Raw genomic sequence first — 17,138 nt, forward strand, 5'->3', positions numbered from 1 at the left:
CAAATTTTACCCTGTCCCCATAATTACTTTTAACCATGTACTTCTTTAAAAACTTGAATTTAGCACCCGTTTGGTTTCTAGTGGTCTTTTACAGGATAATTAAGTGTTACAATTTTATTCTTGCTTTTTTTTTTTTAGGTCTTTCAAGTTGCATATGTCATCATCAAAGCTGCTAATGCTCCACGACCTGGAAACTGGATTTTGGAACGCTCCATAGATGGCACAGAGTTCAGACCATGGCAGTACTATGCAATTAGCGATACAGAATGTTTGACTCGTTATAATATTACACCAAGAATTGGGCCTCCAACTTACAAGAGAGATGATGAAGTGATCTGCACCTCCTATTATTCCAGATTAGTTCCCCTGGAACATGGAGAGGTATGTTTGTTTTTGCATTTGTGGTTTGTGAGCAAGAACATGGACTGATAGCAATTTGAAAATGTTTGGATTACGGTTACAAAGTTAATCACTCTCAGCTCTACCAGATGATGTGTTTTTCTTCTTGAATGATACTATCTTTAAATAATGTACCAGTATACCAAACTTTTAAAAGCTGGGATGAAACATGTCTTTGGCTTTACGTATTCCCATTACTAAACTTTTTGTACTCCATGTAATTTGATGGCAGCTATTAGCTGTGAATTATTACTTGCTTTATCCTGAAAGACTAACAAATACTCTGTTTTGCCAGGTTTTCATTTAATAAAATAACCTCCTGTGTTAGGAACACCTGGCTGTGTGAGATAAAGCTGCAAACACTGTTGAAGTGCTCAGCACAGCTGGAACTCCTAAACAAGCCTTGGCATTGTTTCAAGGATGTAGCATAATTAAGAGCTACAAGTTGTGCAGCCTCGCTGTTGATTATTCTTTCTTTTAACAAACTCTATTCATGGTACTTGTGTAATTTGTTATATAGAGGCAGCCGCATAATGAAATGATACAGTAAAACCAGGGGTTATTCTATTGTGAATGCTACAATGTAACAGTGAGATAAGAAATGCAGCATTATTCCATGGAGAGTGTTAGTAACTCTTAGCTTAATAGAAGCCAATATGGTTCTGTTTCTTGACTTAAAAAAGACTGCAGGGTATGCAGCTAAGGGCTAAAGTGTGTCAGACTTACATATAAACTATGTTTCAGAAAAAAAAACCACAACAAAAAACATAGGAAACATCAAGCCCCATTCACTTTAATAAAAAGTTTATTACAGTGGTGTAAGTGTATGCCCCACAGATCAGATGGAAGAGACAAAGCAACTTCACCTGTCTCTCCACACAATTAACCAGAAAGCCCTTAGGTTGACTCTGTATGAACAGCAGCTCTTCTGATATATAGCTGATGTCAGGTGGGCCACACAACTCCAAACGCAGGAATGCCAGAGATTCAGTTCAGTGACATTTGTTCTCATTTATATTTCCTGATGTACACATCATTAGTTAGGTGACATGATCCAGAACATGGCTTTCTTCCGAGTGCAGGAACATAAAAAATTACAGAAATAAATTGCTGTGTACTACATAGAACCATGGAATCATTCAGGTTTGGAAAAAACCTTTAGGATCATTAAGTCCAACCATAGACTTAACGCTGCCAAGTCTACCACTAAACCATGTCTTTAAGTGACTTACCTACATGTCTTTAAAATACTTCCAGGGATGGTGGCTCCACCACTTCCCAGGGCAGTCTGTTCCAGTGCTTGGCAATACTTTCAGTGAAGAAGTTTCTTCTAAAATCCAATCTAAGCCTCCCTTGTTACAACTTGGGACCATTTCCTCTTGTCTGTCACTTGTTACTAGGAAGAAGAGACTTAACCCCACCTCATTTCAACCTCCTTTCAGGTAGTTGTAGAGAGCAGTAAGGTCTTCCCTCAGGTTCCTCTTCTCCAGGCTGAGCAACCCCAGTTCCCTTAGGCACTCCATATAAGACTTGTTCTCTGGACCCTCCACCAGCTTTGTTGCCCTTCTCTGGACTCTCTCCAGCACCTCAATGTTTTCCTTATTGTAGGGGGCCCAAAACTATACACAGTATTCAAGGTGCAGCATTGTCGGTGCTAAATACTTCCATGTCATGCACTCTAAAATGTAGCTGACGAGAGCAAAGAATGACCCCTTATTTATTATGCACAACAGGTGAAATGTTTAATATTTTTTTGTGGCCTGTGGAGTGTCATTTTTCAGTTTCTTCCATAAAGTGAAGCAGGAACTGCATGGTCATATGAGAGCAAATCCTTGTGTGTTCCTGAGTTGCTTTGGAAAGAAGGAAGGGGCTGTTGCCAGAATAAGTTGTGCAGCTAGATACCAAAAGACATCTTAGTGGTTCTAGTTTTCTAGTTGGGATTGTGTGAGGAAGATGGAGACCAGATGGGCTGGCTTGTGGTGGCAGCCCCTTGCTTTGAGTTGTCATCTGTGTTGGGGCTTCCCACTGTGCTCTCATGTCACTGAGTACTCCTTGCTGCTTGGGCAGCCCTGTCCCAGCAAGGCATGGGATTAACGACCCCAGATTGTGCATGTGTGCCGTATGTTTTGCAATCTTTACAAACTGCAAAGGAGAAATCTGTAAGGACAAAATCGTGCTTATGGACAAATTTACATGTTCCATCTCAATAAGGGAAAGGAAGGAAGACCACAGGAGCTAAGAACTAGCTTGTGACACTGTTTCTCTTTATGCTGTCTCCGCGAAAGTCCACGAGATTTGAGACTATGATGAGCCAACAGTGGTGGTTTCAGAACTGTGTGAGTCAGGAAGCAGGAATTCTACCTGCAGGTAGAGAGTGGGGAAGAAAAGAGACTTCCAGATAGTTTAAACATCTCACTATCTTGAGTTACTGGAAAACAAGCTTTAGTTTCATGTTTTTAATTTTCACATGAAGATGTTTGTTGTTGCTCCTGAATTGCAGTTATGTTTATGATTAAGCCAGTCCTTCTTTCTAGATTCATACATCACTGATCAACGGCAGGCCCAGCGCTGACGATCCGTCGCCAAAGCTGCTGGAGTTCACTTCTGCACGATACATTCGCCTGCGACTGCAGCGGATTAGAACTCTTAATGCTGACCTCATGACTCTCAGCCATAACGATCCTAAAGAACTAGACCCTATTGTTACCAGAAGGGTAAGCTAATTGTTTGTAAACAGTATTCAGTTTGACTCCATGGGAGGAGAGCCTTTTCTGATCTATCTGAGGAGGAGGCAGTACCTCTGATCATTGCCATTCACAGAGTTGTTTTGATAGATTGTTAAATAATACACTTCAACGTGATTAACAGCACTGTTAGAAACAAATTGGGAAAAAATGCTTCTTAGAGGTTTTTATTTGTTTGCTTTTTGCTTGCCTTAAATTGCCATAAATTGCCATAAATTATTTATGCCAGAAACAGTATTTGTAATGCTTTGTCATAAAAATAAAAGCTATGGTTTTGCTGATGGAAATGTCATTTGAGGTTGCTCTTGATTGCTCTTGATGCAACTGCAGTACCTTTTCTGGTGTATCAAGGATTTCAAGACCCAGTGCTCTGGTTCATAAAAAGAATTATTTGAAGACTTTATAATTGTGAATTTTGATGTCTGGTGAGAGTTTTCTTCAATTTTTTTTTAAGGCTGTTGTAATAAATTGTTTTAAAGTCCATGAATTAATAATAATGTAAAAAACTTGGGTAGAATTCCGAGAGTATTAACTGATCTTATTGCACACCTGATATGGCAACTAGGGGAACTGAAGCACCAACCACTTAGACTGACTTTTTCAAGCTCTCACAGAATTTCAGTATTGGAGCCTATGGTAACAGAATTTTGCAGTATTTCTGCTTTGTATTTTGCCATTTTGACCTTCTTAATTTGTCTGAGACCCCTAGGCCAGTACATCAGTGGCTTCATGTTTTTCTGATGAGGACAGAATATGAGAAGAGTTTCCTCTTCCTATTCCTTTGTAGCTCTTTGTCTTGAAGAATATCTGCAGGCAATTCTTCCTTGTGCAGCAGCAGGACTCTTGCAATTTGTGCCTTTTCTGATACAAGCAATACTTGTGAACTGATTCTGCTTCTATGAGGTCTGGCTGGGTACAGGAGGAAGAGAGGAATGTGAATTTGTTCAGGGTTTGGTGGGTACTTTCAAGGCAGCCCCACTCTTGCCTTGGTCATGGAGGTACCCATTCAGCTGCAGCATTTTTAAAGTGTAAAATACATTCTTCTTTTTCTGTCTGCCCCATATGGGACTTGCTGGCATGGAGACTGCAAGCACAGAGTATTGGACAGCTGCTCCAGCTGTTCTTTGCTGGCCATAGAGAAATGGTTAATGCACAACCTCAACAGGTGAGATGTTTCCATAGAGTAGGCTCACTGACATGTAGGTCTGTTGACAGTATTGTAATATCAAAAAATACACTTTAAAAAAAGGCTTATCATGAAAGCATACAAACCTCCGTGGGTGTTGATGACAAGCACTGCTGTTGCCTTTGTAACACACCGTTATGCAATCCAGGACTTAGTACTACCCCATCTAGCACTACTAGGTGCAGTTTTGCATGGAAAGCTCCACTTGATCTTCACAAGATGTAGAGTTTGTTGGGCAGGGTTCCTAAATCCTGATATTTCACCTTGTGTCTTACTGCACAAGCAACTACAACCAAAGTAAAAACTTCCAGCTTTCTGGGTTGTGTTCTTACTGTTTCTGAAGATTTACATCCAGTTGTTCATACCAATTGCATTTAGTTTCACAGAATTTTCCTGGTTGAAAAAGACCTTTAGTATCATCTAACTCTAGCAAGTCCAGTTTGAAGTAATGTCCTTAAGCACCACATGTCTACACATCTTTTGAACACCTCCCGGGATGGTGATTCAACCACTGCCCTGGGCAGCCTGTTCCACTGTTTAATAACCCTTCTAATATCCAATCTAAGCATCCCTTGTTACAACTCGAGGCCATTTCCTCTTCTACCACGTCTTTGGAGAAGAGACCAACCCCTACCTCTACAACCTCCTTTCAAGTAGTTGCAGAGAGTGATAAGGTCTTCCCTCAGCCTCTTTTTCTCCAGACTGAACAGTCCCATTTCCCTCAGCTGCTCCTTATAAGACTTACTCTCTAGACCCTTCACCAGCTTTGTTGCCCTTCTCTGGGCTTGCTCCAGGACCTTGAAGTTTTTCTTGTAGTGGGGTTTCTTTTTTAGTAGTTGTACCTAGTCTTGAGAAGAGCTGATGCAGAACTTTTCTGTGTTCAACAGCACCATTATTTTTATATTCTATTTATTTATTTCTGTCTGTAGCATTTGACTATTGTTGGTCTCTTGTTCAACTTCAAGCTGCACACAGCTGCTGTGAACCATACACTGAGTTTTAAGCAAACAAGATAAAAGAAATGAAGCAGGGAATGCAGTAAGAAACACAGGTCTAATTTTGTCCTAGTTTTCTGAGTCTGCACCTCCTTCTCTGTAGTTAAGGTCTTTTACTGTTCATAAGTCCCTGAGTACTTTTTGTAATTCAAGCCCAAACCATTAAAAAAAGTACTAAAATACTAAACATAATAACACACTTTAAAATCTAAAATTTAAGTATAACATTAAAGAGGCTAGTTTGCTCCAGCTCCAAGGTTCTTCAAAGAAGTAACAGTCCAGGAAGTCAGCATGTCTGACCACCCAAGGCCACCTCTTCTTCCTGAACCAAATGACTGCAGGGTTGTTAGGTCTGAGAGTCTTGAACTCTTTGCTTAGAAGTATCCTCAGAAAGTGTTTCTTTTTCATTTCCCTGTAGGACATACTTGCCAGGATACAAACAGAGCAACCATGTTGATACTGCAGCTGTAACTGAACCCAGATGGTCATTTCCTGCCTCTTCCTTGCCTTGAAAATTAAATCCTTTCCTTATGTATGTTGCTTTGTGCTCACCACCTGGCAAAACTAATGGATTGTACCCTGCTGTATCACCAATTTTTAAGCTGAGAATTTGGATAGAATAATATGCTGCCTATACACTAGTAGCAGAAACTTGGTCTTGGGAGTGCATAAACTGTTTAAGGGAGTGCAGGGCTTCCATTTAAAGACATCATACTCTTACTCCCTAGACCGAAATTAAAATAACAGCAATTTGTGATGCTTCATGGCTTCTTATAGGCTGAAAAAATGATTTTTTTACAAGTAAATTTTGGCTGAGTTCACATTTGGTGGTCTTTCCTGAAGCTGAAGAATGTGCTTACTTATTTAAAGTTAGAAAACAGTTATTGTTTTGTACCAGTGAGGAAAATCTTTGAGGGGAGGGAAAAAAACCCACAAAATGGAAGGTTTCCCAAGTGGCAAAAATTCAAAGCTGCTTTTATTTTCAAGTATTTATTTTATATTTCAAGTAACAAAATAGCCAAGTGCTAGTATTTTATTTTACAGAGTAGGGAGGAAAATGTAAAGACATGTACATGTTTTTTATTCATCGCTTTTCATCTTTTTTTTTTTTGTAGTACTACTATTCAATAAAAGACATCTCTGTTGGTGGCATGTGTATTTGTTATGGCCATGCTCGAAGCTGCCCTCTGGATGAAACCACAAAGGTATTTTTTAATCTCATTAATTTATTTTCACAAGACAGCTTTTCCAATTAACAAAAAACAGACTGCCTGAGGAGAATGAGAAAGAGGAGATGAAAGGAGATGTTATGTAATGTTATGATGCACACAATTTATTTGCCATGATTTTCTTCCTTTTCTGTGCAAGCATATCTGGGTCTCTGTTAATGTAAGTTTCTTGAAGTAGACTCTCTTTGGCAATAAATCTATACAATTCAAGGGGCACAACACAAGTGATTTGTCCTACCTATTCTAGAAATAGGTTGGACAATCAACCCCAATAGGTTGATACAGCGTGGTTGAGCAGTCTAATGCTAATTGTGAGGTATTTGTGGGTCTTGGCATTTTTTGGAGTAAGTCTGATATTAGGCAGACTCTTGGAAATATTTATTAAATTATCCATTAAGAAATCTTTCAAAAAATTATTTTTTTTATTCTTAGAAATTGCAGTGCCAGTGTGAACATAACACATGCGGAGAGAGCTGTAACAAGTGCTGTCCAGGCTTCCACCAGAAACCATGGAGACCAGGAACCATTTCTGCTGGGAACAAATGTGAGAGTAAGTGAGCACAGAAGTTTAGATAGTCTCGTAAAGACTTATTCTTTTCTTGTTCGAGGTTGATCTTCATTCACATCTATACTAATTCCCCAGAAAAATCCAGAGACTATTAACTGTCTTCATGGGTTTGTTTTAAAGGTAGAGACCTACCTCTAACCATAACTGGCAAGAGTGTTTTTAATGTTCTGTCCAGTATGACTCCCTGGCTAGTGAAGTTGCCATACAGTAAAGCTGTCAGAGCATCTTTTTGAAAGAGGCCAGAGGATTTATTATACTCCTGTAAAAACTAGCAGATTTGCATAAATTGTTTTGTTAGCTACTTGGAATGAAGATTTCTTATATTGATCTTAAAGTTCATCAGATTAACAACTTTGTTCTGATAACAAATATTTTGAAGCAAACTCCTTATCAGCCACTTAGATTTTAGATTTGTCTGACAGATTGATTTCTGTTGTGCCGGTATGGCTGAATGCATTAGTAGGGCTAGTTACTTCATTTTCTCTCTTCAGTTTGCTAATGCATATCACAAACTGGAAATGATTAAGAACCTGTTAGGTAAAATTTACAGTTGTGAATGGAAGAAGGCTTTTTAGTTCAAGTTTTTACAGAAGCCTTTATGTTACTCTTTGGAATGTAGGTGTTTATGGCTGTTTGGACTGAAGTATCCTCTAGCCTAAATCAGCTTTATACTTGTGTACTGGCATTGCTGACTTCTCAGACTTTTGTCTATGATACAAGTAAGAGAAGAATTAAGCAGATTTTATTCTGTGATGCAGAAGACAGAAAATCATAGAATCGTAGAATCCTAGAATCCTAGGGGTTGGAAGGGACCTTGAAAGATCATCTAGTCCAACCCCCCTGCCAGAGCAGGGTCACCTAGAGTACATCACACAGGAAGGCGTCCAGACAGGTTTTGAATGTCTCCAGTGAAGGAGACTCCACAACCTCTCTGGGCAGCCTGTTCCAGTGCTCTGTCACTCTCACAGTAAAAAAAATTTTTCTGATATTCACCTTAAACCTCCTATGCTCCAATTTGTATCCATTACTCGTTGTCCTATCACTGGTCATCACTGAAAAAAGCTTAACTCCATCTTCTTGACACTCACCCTTTACGTATTTGTAAACATTGATGAGGTCACCCCTCAGTCTCCTTTTCTCCAAACTAAAGAGACCCAGCTCTCTCAGCCTTTCCTCATAAGGGAGATGTTCCACTCCCTTAATCATTTTTGTGGCTCTGCGCTGGACTTTTTCCAGCACTTCCCTGTCCTTCCTTAACTGAGGGGCCCAGAACTGGACACAATACTCCAGATGCGGCCTCACCAATGCAGAATGAAAGAACAGTTACTGCTAATAGCACACATCACAATCTACATCAGTCCTGACAGGATAGCCTCAGTGGAATCTTCAGAATACTGTTAAAAACAGTGCTATTAAAGTAGTGACAGTGGTTTTGAACTGTACTTACTTGCTAAGAAATATAGTGTATTAGGACTGCTGAAGCATATAGCTTGGTTAAAGGGGGAAAAAAACATACTTCTGAGATTAATTGATATGTCCTTCTACTACATTTTCCATTTTGAAAAATGTCAGTTACAGGAAATGTTATGCACTGAAAATGGAAAAAAAATATTTCATTTCAATTTTTTTTTAGAGTGCAACTGTCATAACAAAGCAGAAGATTGTTATTACAATCAGACTATTGCAGATCAGAAAAGGAGCATGGATATTCATGGCCAGTATATTGGAGGTGGTGTGTGTTTAAACTGTACTCAACATACTACTGGGATCAACTGTGAAATGTGTGCTGATGGATATTTTAGACCACACAAAGTAAGATTTTGAAAATAGCATTCCAATGTTTTTGTGAATTACATGGTACGATGATATGTGTTTCAGCAGATTGTGATGACTATTGCTATCAGTTGCAGAATAACTAAGAGCTATAGAGTTTTTTTTTAATAGACGACATACACCAAACCTTTCAGAGAATAAATAAAAACACTTGTCCAGTTGTATGAGAGGGCAGGTCAAGCTGTTGGAGAAGAAAAGAATAAGTGAAGATGAAACTTGAAGTCCTAGTATGGAATTCTGATAGGAGACCCATTTTTTCTTTTGATAAAGCTGTATAAAGTACCAATATTGAAGTTCCATTGTCTTCAGAAGAGCCAAAATTGTGTACCATCCTGTATCAACCAGTGTTAGAACAGGCCATTACATAGCTCTAAAATCAGACACTTTGTCTCATGAGATGTTGCAGCATATATTCTTCTTCTTGACATGATTATTGTAAAACATGCTCTCTGAGCCTGTGTACTTCCCTGTTTATTGACGAGTGTCACTCTTTGAAAAAATTGCCTGAACTCCACAAAAGACATTTGTTAAGATGTAACTAACAGAGTTAAATATATGAACTTCCTGCGATGCTAGAGTTCTCTGTAGAACAAGACATATTGGACTAAATTTCTACTCCATAAAGTCTTGCTTTAGCAGGTTCATGCATATTTTGAAAAACCTGTGCCTTAGAAATCCAGTAAAATTGGTGCAGTGAGCAAGTGTGAGTCTGTAGAAGTACGGTAAGACAGCAGGTACAGCTCATCTGAAGAAGTAAACCGGAGTCAGAGATCATCTCACTTGCTGTGAGAAGCATTGAATGAAAGTTTTCAATCAGCTTGTAGCAAATATGTATCTAGAGGTCATTACTCATTTGCTTTACATCTGAAGTACCTCAAAGGAAAATTTTCACTGAAACAAAATAAAATACTTGCTATGGGAACTGCATTGTCTTATATTTCAAAGATGTATAGATCATAAAGTCAGAATGAAACTTCATGAACAGATAAGCTGTCTTCCCACTGAACACAGAGCCAAGGATTCCTTTAATTTCCTTCCTCTTTGAACCAGAGTATCTTTGTAAAAAGCATCCATACTTGTCTAAACATTTCCATACTCTCTGGCAAACCATCATAGTGGTTAATTGCTATTACATTCAAAATGTTTATGCTGAATGTGTCAAGCTTCAGCTTCCTGCCATGAGCAGTTACTGTACCTTTGAGCTATTGAAGACCAGACTTTGTTCCCGCATTTAAGTTTTTTCTAGGCTGCAGCCCCTGTACTTTCTGTTTTCTAAATTTGTTCTTTGATGTATAGCTGTGTATTAGCATTTCCAGGCTTCATTCATATTAGTTCTGGTGATCCCAGACAAGAAACGAATGTTAACTTCACTTTTCCCAGTTAATAGTTTGAGAATTTGACAGAGAATGTTTGTTTTGTAGGTTTCTCCCTATGACGATCACCCCTGCTATCCCTGTGACTGTGACCTGTTCGGCTCTCTGAGTTCTAACTGCATTAAAGATGAGCATCATTCTGACTCACAGCGTGGTAAGGGAGCAGGAAATGCCTTTTCTCTAAACTTCAAATCTGGCTGTATTTCTGGACATGAAAGTTTGAGGGAACACTATCTACTTGTGAATGGCTGCCAGTTAGGTACCACTTCAAAACAATGGTAAATATTTAGGAAGGAGAGGTAAGGCATAACATACTTCTAGGATTTTAAGGTATGTAGTGTCCCTGAATGTATTGTGTGGAGATGTCAGGCTCTGACTATATAAAAGAATGTGAAGGACTGAGGTCTAACAGCTGTCACAAAATCCATTTTGCTGCAGTTTCTGTGCTTCTGGTATTTTAAACATGAAAAATAAACAGTGAGACTGACATTATGCCAAGTATCTGTGTGGAATATAACATGGAGGAATGCTAAATTACTTGCATCCTCTGAGACATCTTGAATCCAGCTTACTGTCTATTTGTTTCTATTTTTGCTTTTCAAGGTACTTGGCCAGGTCAGTGTCAATGCAGAGAAGGTTACACAGGAGAAAAATGTGATCATTGTGCATTTGGGTATCGAGGCTATCCAAACTGCCTACGTTGTAACTGCAGCCTGATTGGTAGCATCAATGAAGATCCATGCACAGAACCTTGTCTTTGCAAAGTGAGTATTAAACTGCCATTTCTGTTTAAAATCAAATCTGTGGATTGATTTGTAAATTCCTTTTTAATAAAGGAAATTATTTCATTAGCTAGAGAGATCACTTCATTTATAGGAAGTAACCTGGTGTAACTGCATTCCTGACAACCTAAAACCTAAAATTGCTCATTATTCTCTGTACTGAAAAATATGGTAATTGAATAGGTCTGTATGTAACTGATACACCATTTTCTATAGTAATGAGCCAGACTGAAACTGATTTCTTGTAAAGAAAGGATGTGTTTTTATAACATCTGCTTTGTGTGAAGAAACAGCATGCATTTGGAAAGAACTATTGAAACAATTACATTAGATGTATGAAATATTATTTAATTAAAAAATACAAACCATTAAAATGTTTAGAAAAGAGAGCTGTTTGCAGCCATCTTTTATTTTTTGGTGAATATCCAAACCCCTTCAAGTATCTTGAAGCTGTAGATTCTGCTAAACTTTTATGACAAAGTTGTGTGTCAGTTTTTAAAGAGGTAACACTTTTCTGAACCAAATGTTAGCTAGTTTGTGTTTGTTGCCAAGTATGACAGTGAATCGTAGCCAAAAAATCCCTGGTTTGTTTGACAATTTTTCTGAAACTTCTTAGTCCTCTTGCAGATTTTATCTCGTCCAAATATCAAACATATAAATAATGAGAGTCTGGAAAAAAGAAATAGCTCCAATGGCCAACTTAAGTACGAAAAAGTAGATACAAAGATTTTGTCTGATTTTGAGCTAGCTGTATCAGCTGATGCAGCTAATTGGTTAAAATGTTGATATAAACTGGACAAGAAACTGTGCCCTTTCAGTGCTATTGTGGACATGAGCCTGGCATACAGAATTTTAGACCAGATCACTGAGAGTGTCAGCAGCCAGCAGCTCACCTATAGAGGTGAAATGAAGGAAGGAGAAAATATGTGAACTCCAAATATCAAATGAAAGAGACAGGATTTCTAAGCCAATGCAGTCTATGGAACACAGTAGTGCGAGTTATTCCTTTTTATACTCTGAATTTCATAATATCTGATCTTTTGTGAAGCACAGGTCTTGAGGTCTAGTCATTGGGTAAGATTTTTATTATTCATTAAAAATACGTATTTATTTCTGTCTAATGGTGCTACAAAGTGAAATGTGTTAAGACACTGAAGACTGAGAAATAACAAAAGTTGAAAAGAGCATATAAATACTACTTCTGTAAAAATCTAAGATTTTTAAATCTCATGATCTCAAGAGACTCTTTGCATGAGCTTTTTCTAAGCTTGGATGTTACCAAATAGAAAGCAGTCATCCCTAGACATTGAATCAGAGCTTGGGATCATACATTTTTGTATGGTTTTCGAACCCAGTTTGTACGTCACATACAAAAGCACATAACCCACCTGTTTAGAGAGTTCTTACGTAAACTCAGCGTGCCAAACTGGTCCAGAGAAGAGAGAGTTGGTAGTGTTGCCACTAAAGGTCTCAGATTTCTATCTGGTAAGCCTGAAATTTGCTCCATGGGACCAAATCTGATGTATGGCTGAAATGAAGTTACCCTGGTAACTGCTTCTGAAAGCAGAATTTGGTCCACTGGCTTTCATTTCAAATTGCAATGCAAAGCTCATACAGGCCTCCTCAAAATAGCAATGTAAGTGTACTTTGCTGTGTGCCCTGTAGTCCTGGTGTCCTGTATATCAGGGAACTTCAAGATGTGCTCTGTAAAGCTCTTTGCCTATTGTAGCCGAGTTTTCCCATAGTTGAAACTAAAGGTTGAGATGGGTGAGTGATGTGTGTCCACAGCTTGTCCTCATTTGAAGCTAGGACAAAATCAGGATCTTGTCCCTGGCAGCAGGAAATGTTCTGTATCTTAAGGTATAGAAGTACCAACGGAGATCTACTATTTACACAACTTAGTGGGCATTTACCAAATATTTTCTCTACTGGTTTGCTTGTCAGCAATAGTTGTCTAAACATTTTGAAGAAATAACTGCATATTGTCTGTAAAAATTTTACAAGAAGAAAATTGGGTGCACTGTTTGGGATTTCTACTGGTCCCAGTTAATTCTACATTAAAAGAAGTATGTAGCAGAATGCTCTGAACTACCCAATATTCACGGCAATGAGGCAGCAGGCCAGTGATAGGAGATAAAGGAGTGGAGCACCTCTACTTTTTGAGTAGGAGTTTCTGGATGACAGAAGTAGACTAGCAAGCTGGCAGAAGTTTTTCAAACCCTGTCTGTACTTAAATTTCACTGCAATAGAGCCCTTATATATTTAGATTTTGATGAACTGGCAAATTCTGATTAATGTTTGCAATCAGTTTTAGTTTTAAGCTCTGAGACTTTTTCAATAATCCTGCTGTGCTGAAATCTGCTTTCTTTCCTAATCTTCTGAAGGCTGTTATGCCTAAATCCAGTGTAATCCACTGTATTTGTTACCATAATAATGCTGATGGTAAATGTTATGTGCCATTTACAGGAAAATGTAAAAGGTGAAAACTGTGATCTCTGTAAACCAGGATTCTACAATTTGCAAGAAAGAAATCCTCAGGGCTGCACAGAGTGTTTCTGCTTTGGAGTTTCTGATGTCTGTGACAGCCTAACATGGCCCATCAGTCAGGTATTTATGTTATGTCCATGACCTAATATTCTTTCCTCAGGCAGCTGCAAAATGTACTGTATTTCTCTTGGATATGTGTCCAAGTGAACTCCAAATTCTGGCATGTGTCTCCTTACAGAGATTTTCAGTGTTGTTGTGCAGCTCTGAGGTAGTCACCCTATCATTCCAGTGCAGGTTTTGGCCCTGGTGGCTGGCAGTGTATCAGAAGCATTGGGTAGTGAAGGCTGTGATAATGCACTGGAAACATGCATTTATTTATTTTTTTTTTCTGATCTTGTGCTGTTAAAGTTTCATTGCATATTGAGGAGATGAACCCAAACCTGTTCCCTTGCTCTCATACCTACTGGGCAAGGCTAGAATGACTTCTGGCAATATTGCCAATACTATCTCTTAAAAAACCAGGGTGATTGTCAATATCATTGTTTTCTGAATAGACATTTATTGATTTAGGGGGGTTTGGGAAAACTATTTTTCCACCAAATTTTTTTTGTGCCTTTGCAGATCTAGTCACACTTTAGTCTCCTGATTTGTGTGCCAATAAAAAGAAAGGAAAACATATAATTGACTGAAGCGTTGAGATGCTTGTATAAAACTCAGGGAGAAGAATGAAGTTCTCTCATCTTGCTCCCTCTTCTGGGTCTCTGGATTTGACTTTCCTCCAGCTCAGCTCTGTTTATAAATGTGGGCAATAGGCCTTGAATTTCTGTAATTCTGTCTCAGGGGATTACATAGGTATAATGCTAATTTTATGATGAAAATCACACTCATATTTTTTTCCTATCTAATAGAGAGGTAGAGACAATCTTAATCTGAAGTGGCATATTTACATTTATTGGATGTCAGGCTGGGCTAATGAAAGTTTTACAGATCCATCAGTTTGAAAGAATATCTAGGGAGGGGTTGAGTTAATGACTGCTTTCTCAGTAACACAAAACTTGACTCCATTAATACTGCTGTTCTTTCTTGCAGATATCAGACATGACTGGATGGCTTGTTACTGATCTGCATAATGCAAGGAGCGTGCAACCTCAACGAAACCAATTTGATGGACCCCGTCAAATAAGTATTAACAACAGTGAAGCTGTGAAAGTACTGAAACATACTTACTACTGGTCGGCACCTGAGACATATCTAGGAAATAAAGTAAGTTCTCAGCTAGAGTCAAACCTCCTTCATAGTTGCTCTATTTTAATTGTAGCATATTGCTTTAAATATATAGGTTTTGTAATTAAAAATTACACATGAACCCCAAAATTACCAGAGTTCTCAATCTATCTCAGCTCTTCAATTCATAGCGTTCCTGGGCAGACATTCCCAGTACCCTCTTCTTGCTCTTTGAGCTTGTGCATCTCCCTACTTCCTTCTCTGCCTATCCTTTACACAATGTAATCTCTCTTTTCCTCTTGATCGTTACTGATTTATATGCTCACACTGTCAATACATTTGATTCCTATCCCAAAGCTTACACCCTTCACACCTTGTCCAATACGGTAGACAGGTCCATTAAATTCCTCATACCTGCCTCTTTGCCATCTCCCATTTCCCATTTATTAGCTTCCAGCCAGCTAGCCTTTCAATTTTTGCCCCAATCTCGTATTCGTTTAATATAGGTCTAACTGTTGGTACTACTCTTTAACCTACTTTAAGGTAGTCAGCAGCAGTTGTGGGGCTAAGGAGCCTGGAAGCTGTAATGTGGAATGTGACTAACTCCAATATGCTGTGCCCCTCGGCTAGGACGGCAGTGTAAACCCCTGCTGTTCACTGAAAGCCCTGTAGGTGTTTCACTGAATGAGGACAGTTATCTGAATCATCTGTAGAGCCTTCAGCTAGCTTTCCTCACCTGCACAGCAACAAGCCAGCACTCGTCCTTGTGTTGAGACACATGGAGTGTTAAATTTTATCTGGAAATTGGTATTTGTTAGCAACGTACTCCTATAATTTGGACATTGTACTGTGCTGTGTCACTTCTTTGTGTGGGTTGGAGGTTATTGTGTTGTTAAGACTTTGCTTTTTGTTATTTCAGCTCACAGCTTTTGGTGGAGCCTTGAAGTATACGGTATCTTACGACATTCCAATGGAGAGTGTCGACAGTGATATAGTATCTAGTGTGGATGTCATCATTCAGGTGGATTTTTTTTTTCAGCTTGTTACTATTCAGACACTATTAGGAAATTACATGGAGTTAAAAGAAAGGAAAATAAAATAATATTTCTATAGTAGTATCTTTGTCAACTTTTAAGTCGCTTCTTAAAAGTCACTACCAAGATTTTGTTACTTCTAACTTTTCTTATTTTCTGATCCATGTGTCTTAAATGGTAGGTATACAATAATACTTTTAATAATAAGTACTTAAAGCTTTGTGTAAATAAGGGAGCTGTTTATTAGGAAATGTGCAAAGTTCTGTTTACAAAAGAAACTACAATAAACTGGAAGAACATCTATTTATGAAATAGCTGAGTGTTCTTGCTGCTTTTGCTTATTTTTCTAGATTTGCGCTGCAGTTAAAAACTTAAGACTCTGTACTGAATCCAGGTACCTCCAAAAAATATTATTTTGTAAAACATACTTAGCAAGAGAACAAAAGAGAGAAGAGATTCTGTTCCGTAGAGGAGTTTGATTTTTTGAAATTTAATTTAATTATTTTTCCAAAAGAAAATAAAATAATTCTGAAGTCTCTGAATCAAAAGAGAGTGGGACTTTAATCTTCCTGAAGCTGTGGAAAATGCAGGCCTTTTACTTTTTTTTCTAGTGCAAGAAGTCTGCTTTGATTGCCTTCTTTCAGTGTTACCTGGAGGTATATCTGACACTAAATGAAATTGCTAAATAAAATGTGCACACAACTATGGGAAATGTTTTAACTATGGAAAATGTTTTCTCTGTCTTTCAATTTTAGGGTAATGGGCAGATTTTGAGTACAAGAGCAGCAGGCTTGTCATTGCAGCCGTATGAGGAGTATTCTAATGCAGTGAGATTTGTATCGGAGAATTTCATAGACTACAATACAAAAAAAGCTATAGACCGGGAAAGGTTGATGACTGTTCTGGTAAATGTGACCCATCTTCTGATCAGGGCCAACTACAACATTGCCAAAAAAGCCATGTACAGGTGAGGAAGAGAAAATATTCAGGTTAATCTATATACTTGTATTATTTTTGTGCATATGAAACACTGTTCATAATGGCAGTATTCCTAAGGTTTTACATTAATTTCTAGAAAAAAAATAGTTTTCTCAAGATCAGATTTGTCACCCAAATGTATTCATCTGGAATGCATGGAAAAGGGCTTCTGGTTGTTTTGAAGATATCTGATAGCAGAAACATTGTTTTCTGCTTTTGAGGAGAGCTGCATAAAAGCCTTATTACAATGGCAGCTTTGTTAGAGGGAAATATCTCGGAAACTCTCAACAATATGCTTATTTTGGT

The 17,138-nt window shown here is 38.2% G+C and overlaps 1 protein-coding gene across 1 annotated transcript in view; it reads left to right on the plus strand.

Moving 5' to 3' along the window:
• The window catches only part of LAMA1 (laminin subunit alpha 1), a 78,893-nt gene that overhangs the window by 8,824 nt on the left and 52,931 nt on the right, over positions 1–17,138 (plus strand). Inside the window, exons 3-13 of the mRNA XM_051610269.1 lie at positions 139–381; positions 2,934–3,113; positions 6,440–6,529; positions 6,986–7,103; positions 8,755–8,933; positions 10,376–10,481; positions 10,931–11,091; positions 13,576–13,716; positions 14,686–14,859; positions 15,740–15,841; positions 16,610–16,821. Of these exons, the coding sequence (XP_051466229.1) occupies positions 139–381; positions 2,934–3,113; positions 6,440–6,529; positions 6,986–7,103; positions 8,755–8,933; positions 10,376–10,481; positions 10,931–11,091; positions 13,576–13,716; positions 14,686–14,859; positions 15,740–15,841; positions 16,610–16,821 (1,706 nt within the window). The remainder of the gene's footprint in view (positions 1–138; positions 382–2,933; positions 3,114–6,439; positions 6,530–6,985; positions 7,104–8,754; positions 8,934–10,375; positions 10,482–10,930; positions 11,092–13,575; positions 13,717–14,685; positions 14,860–15,739; positions 15,842–16,609; positions 16,822–17,138) is intronic.

Source organism: Apus apus, chromosome 2 (assembly GCF_020740795.1).
Source record: "Apus apus isolate bApuApu2 chromosome 2, bApuApu2.pri.cur, whole genome shotgun sequence".
NCBI lineage: Eukaryota > Metazoa > Chordata > Aves > Apodiformes > Apodidae > Apus > Apus apus.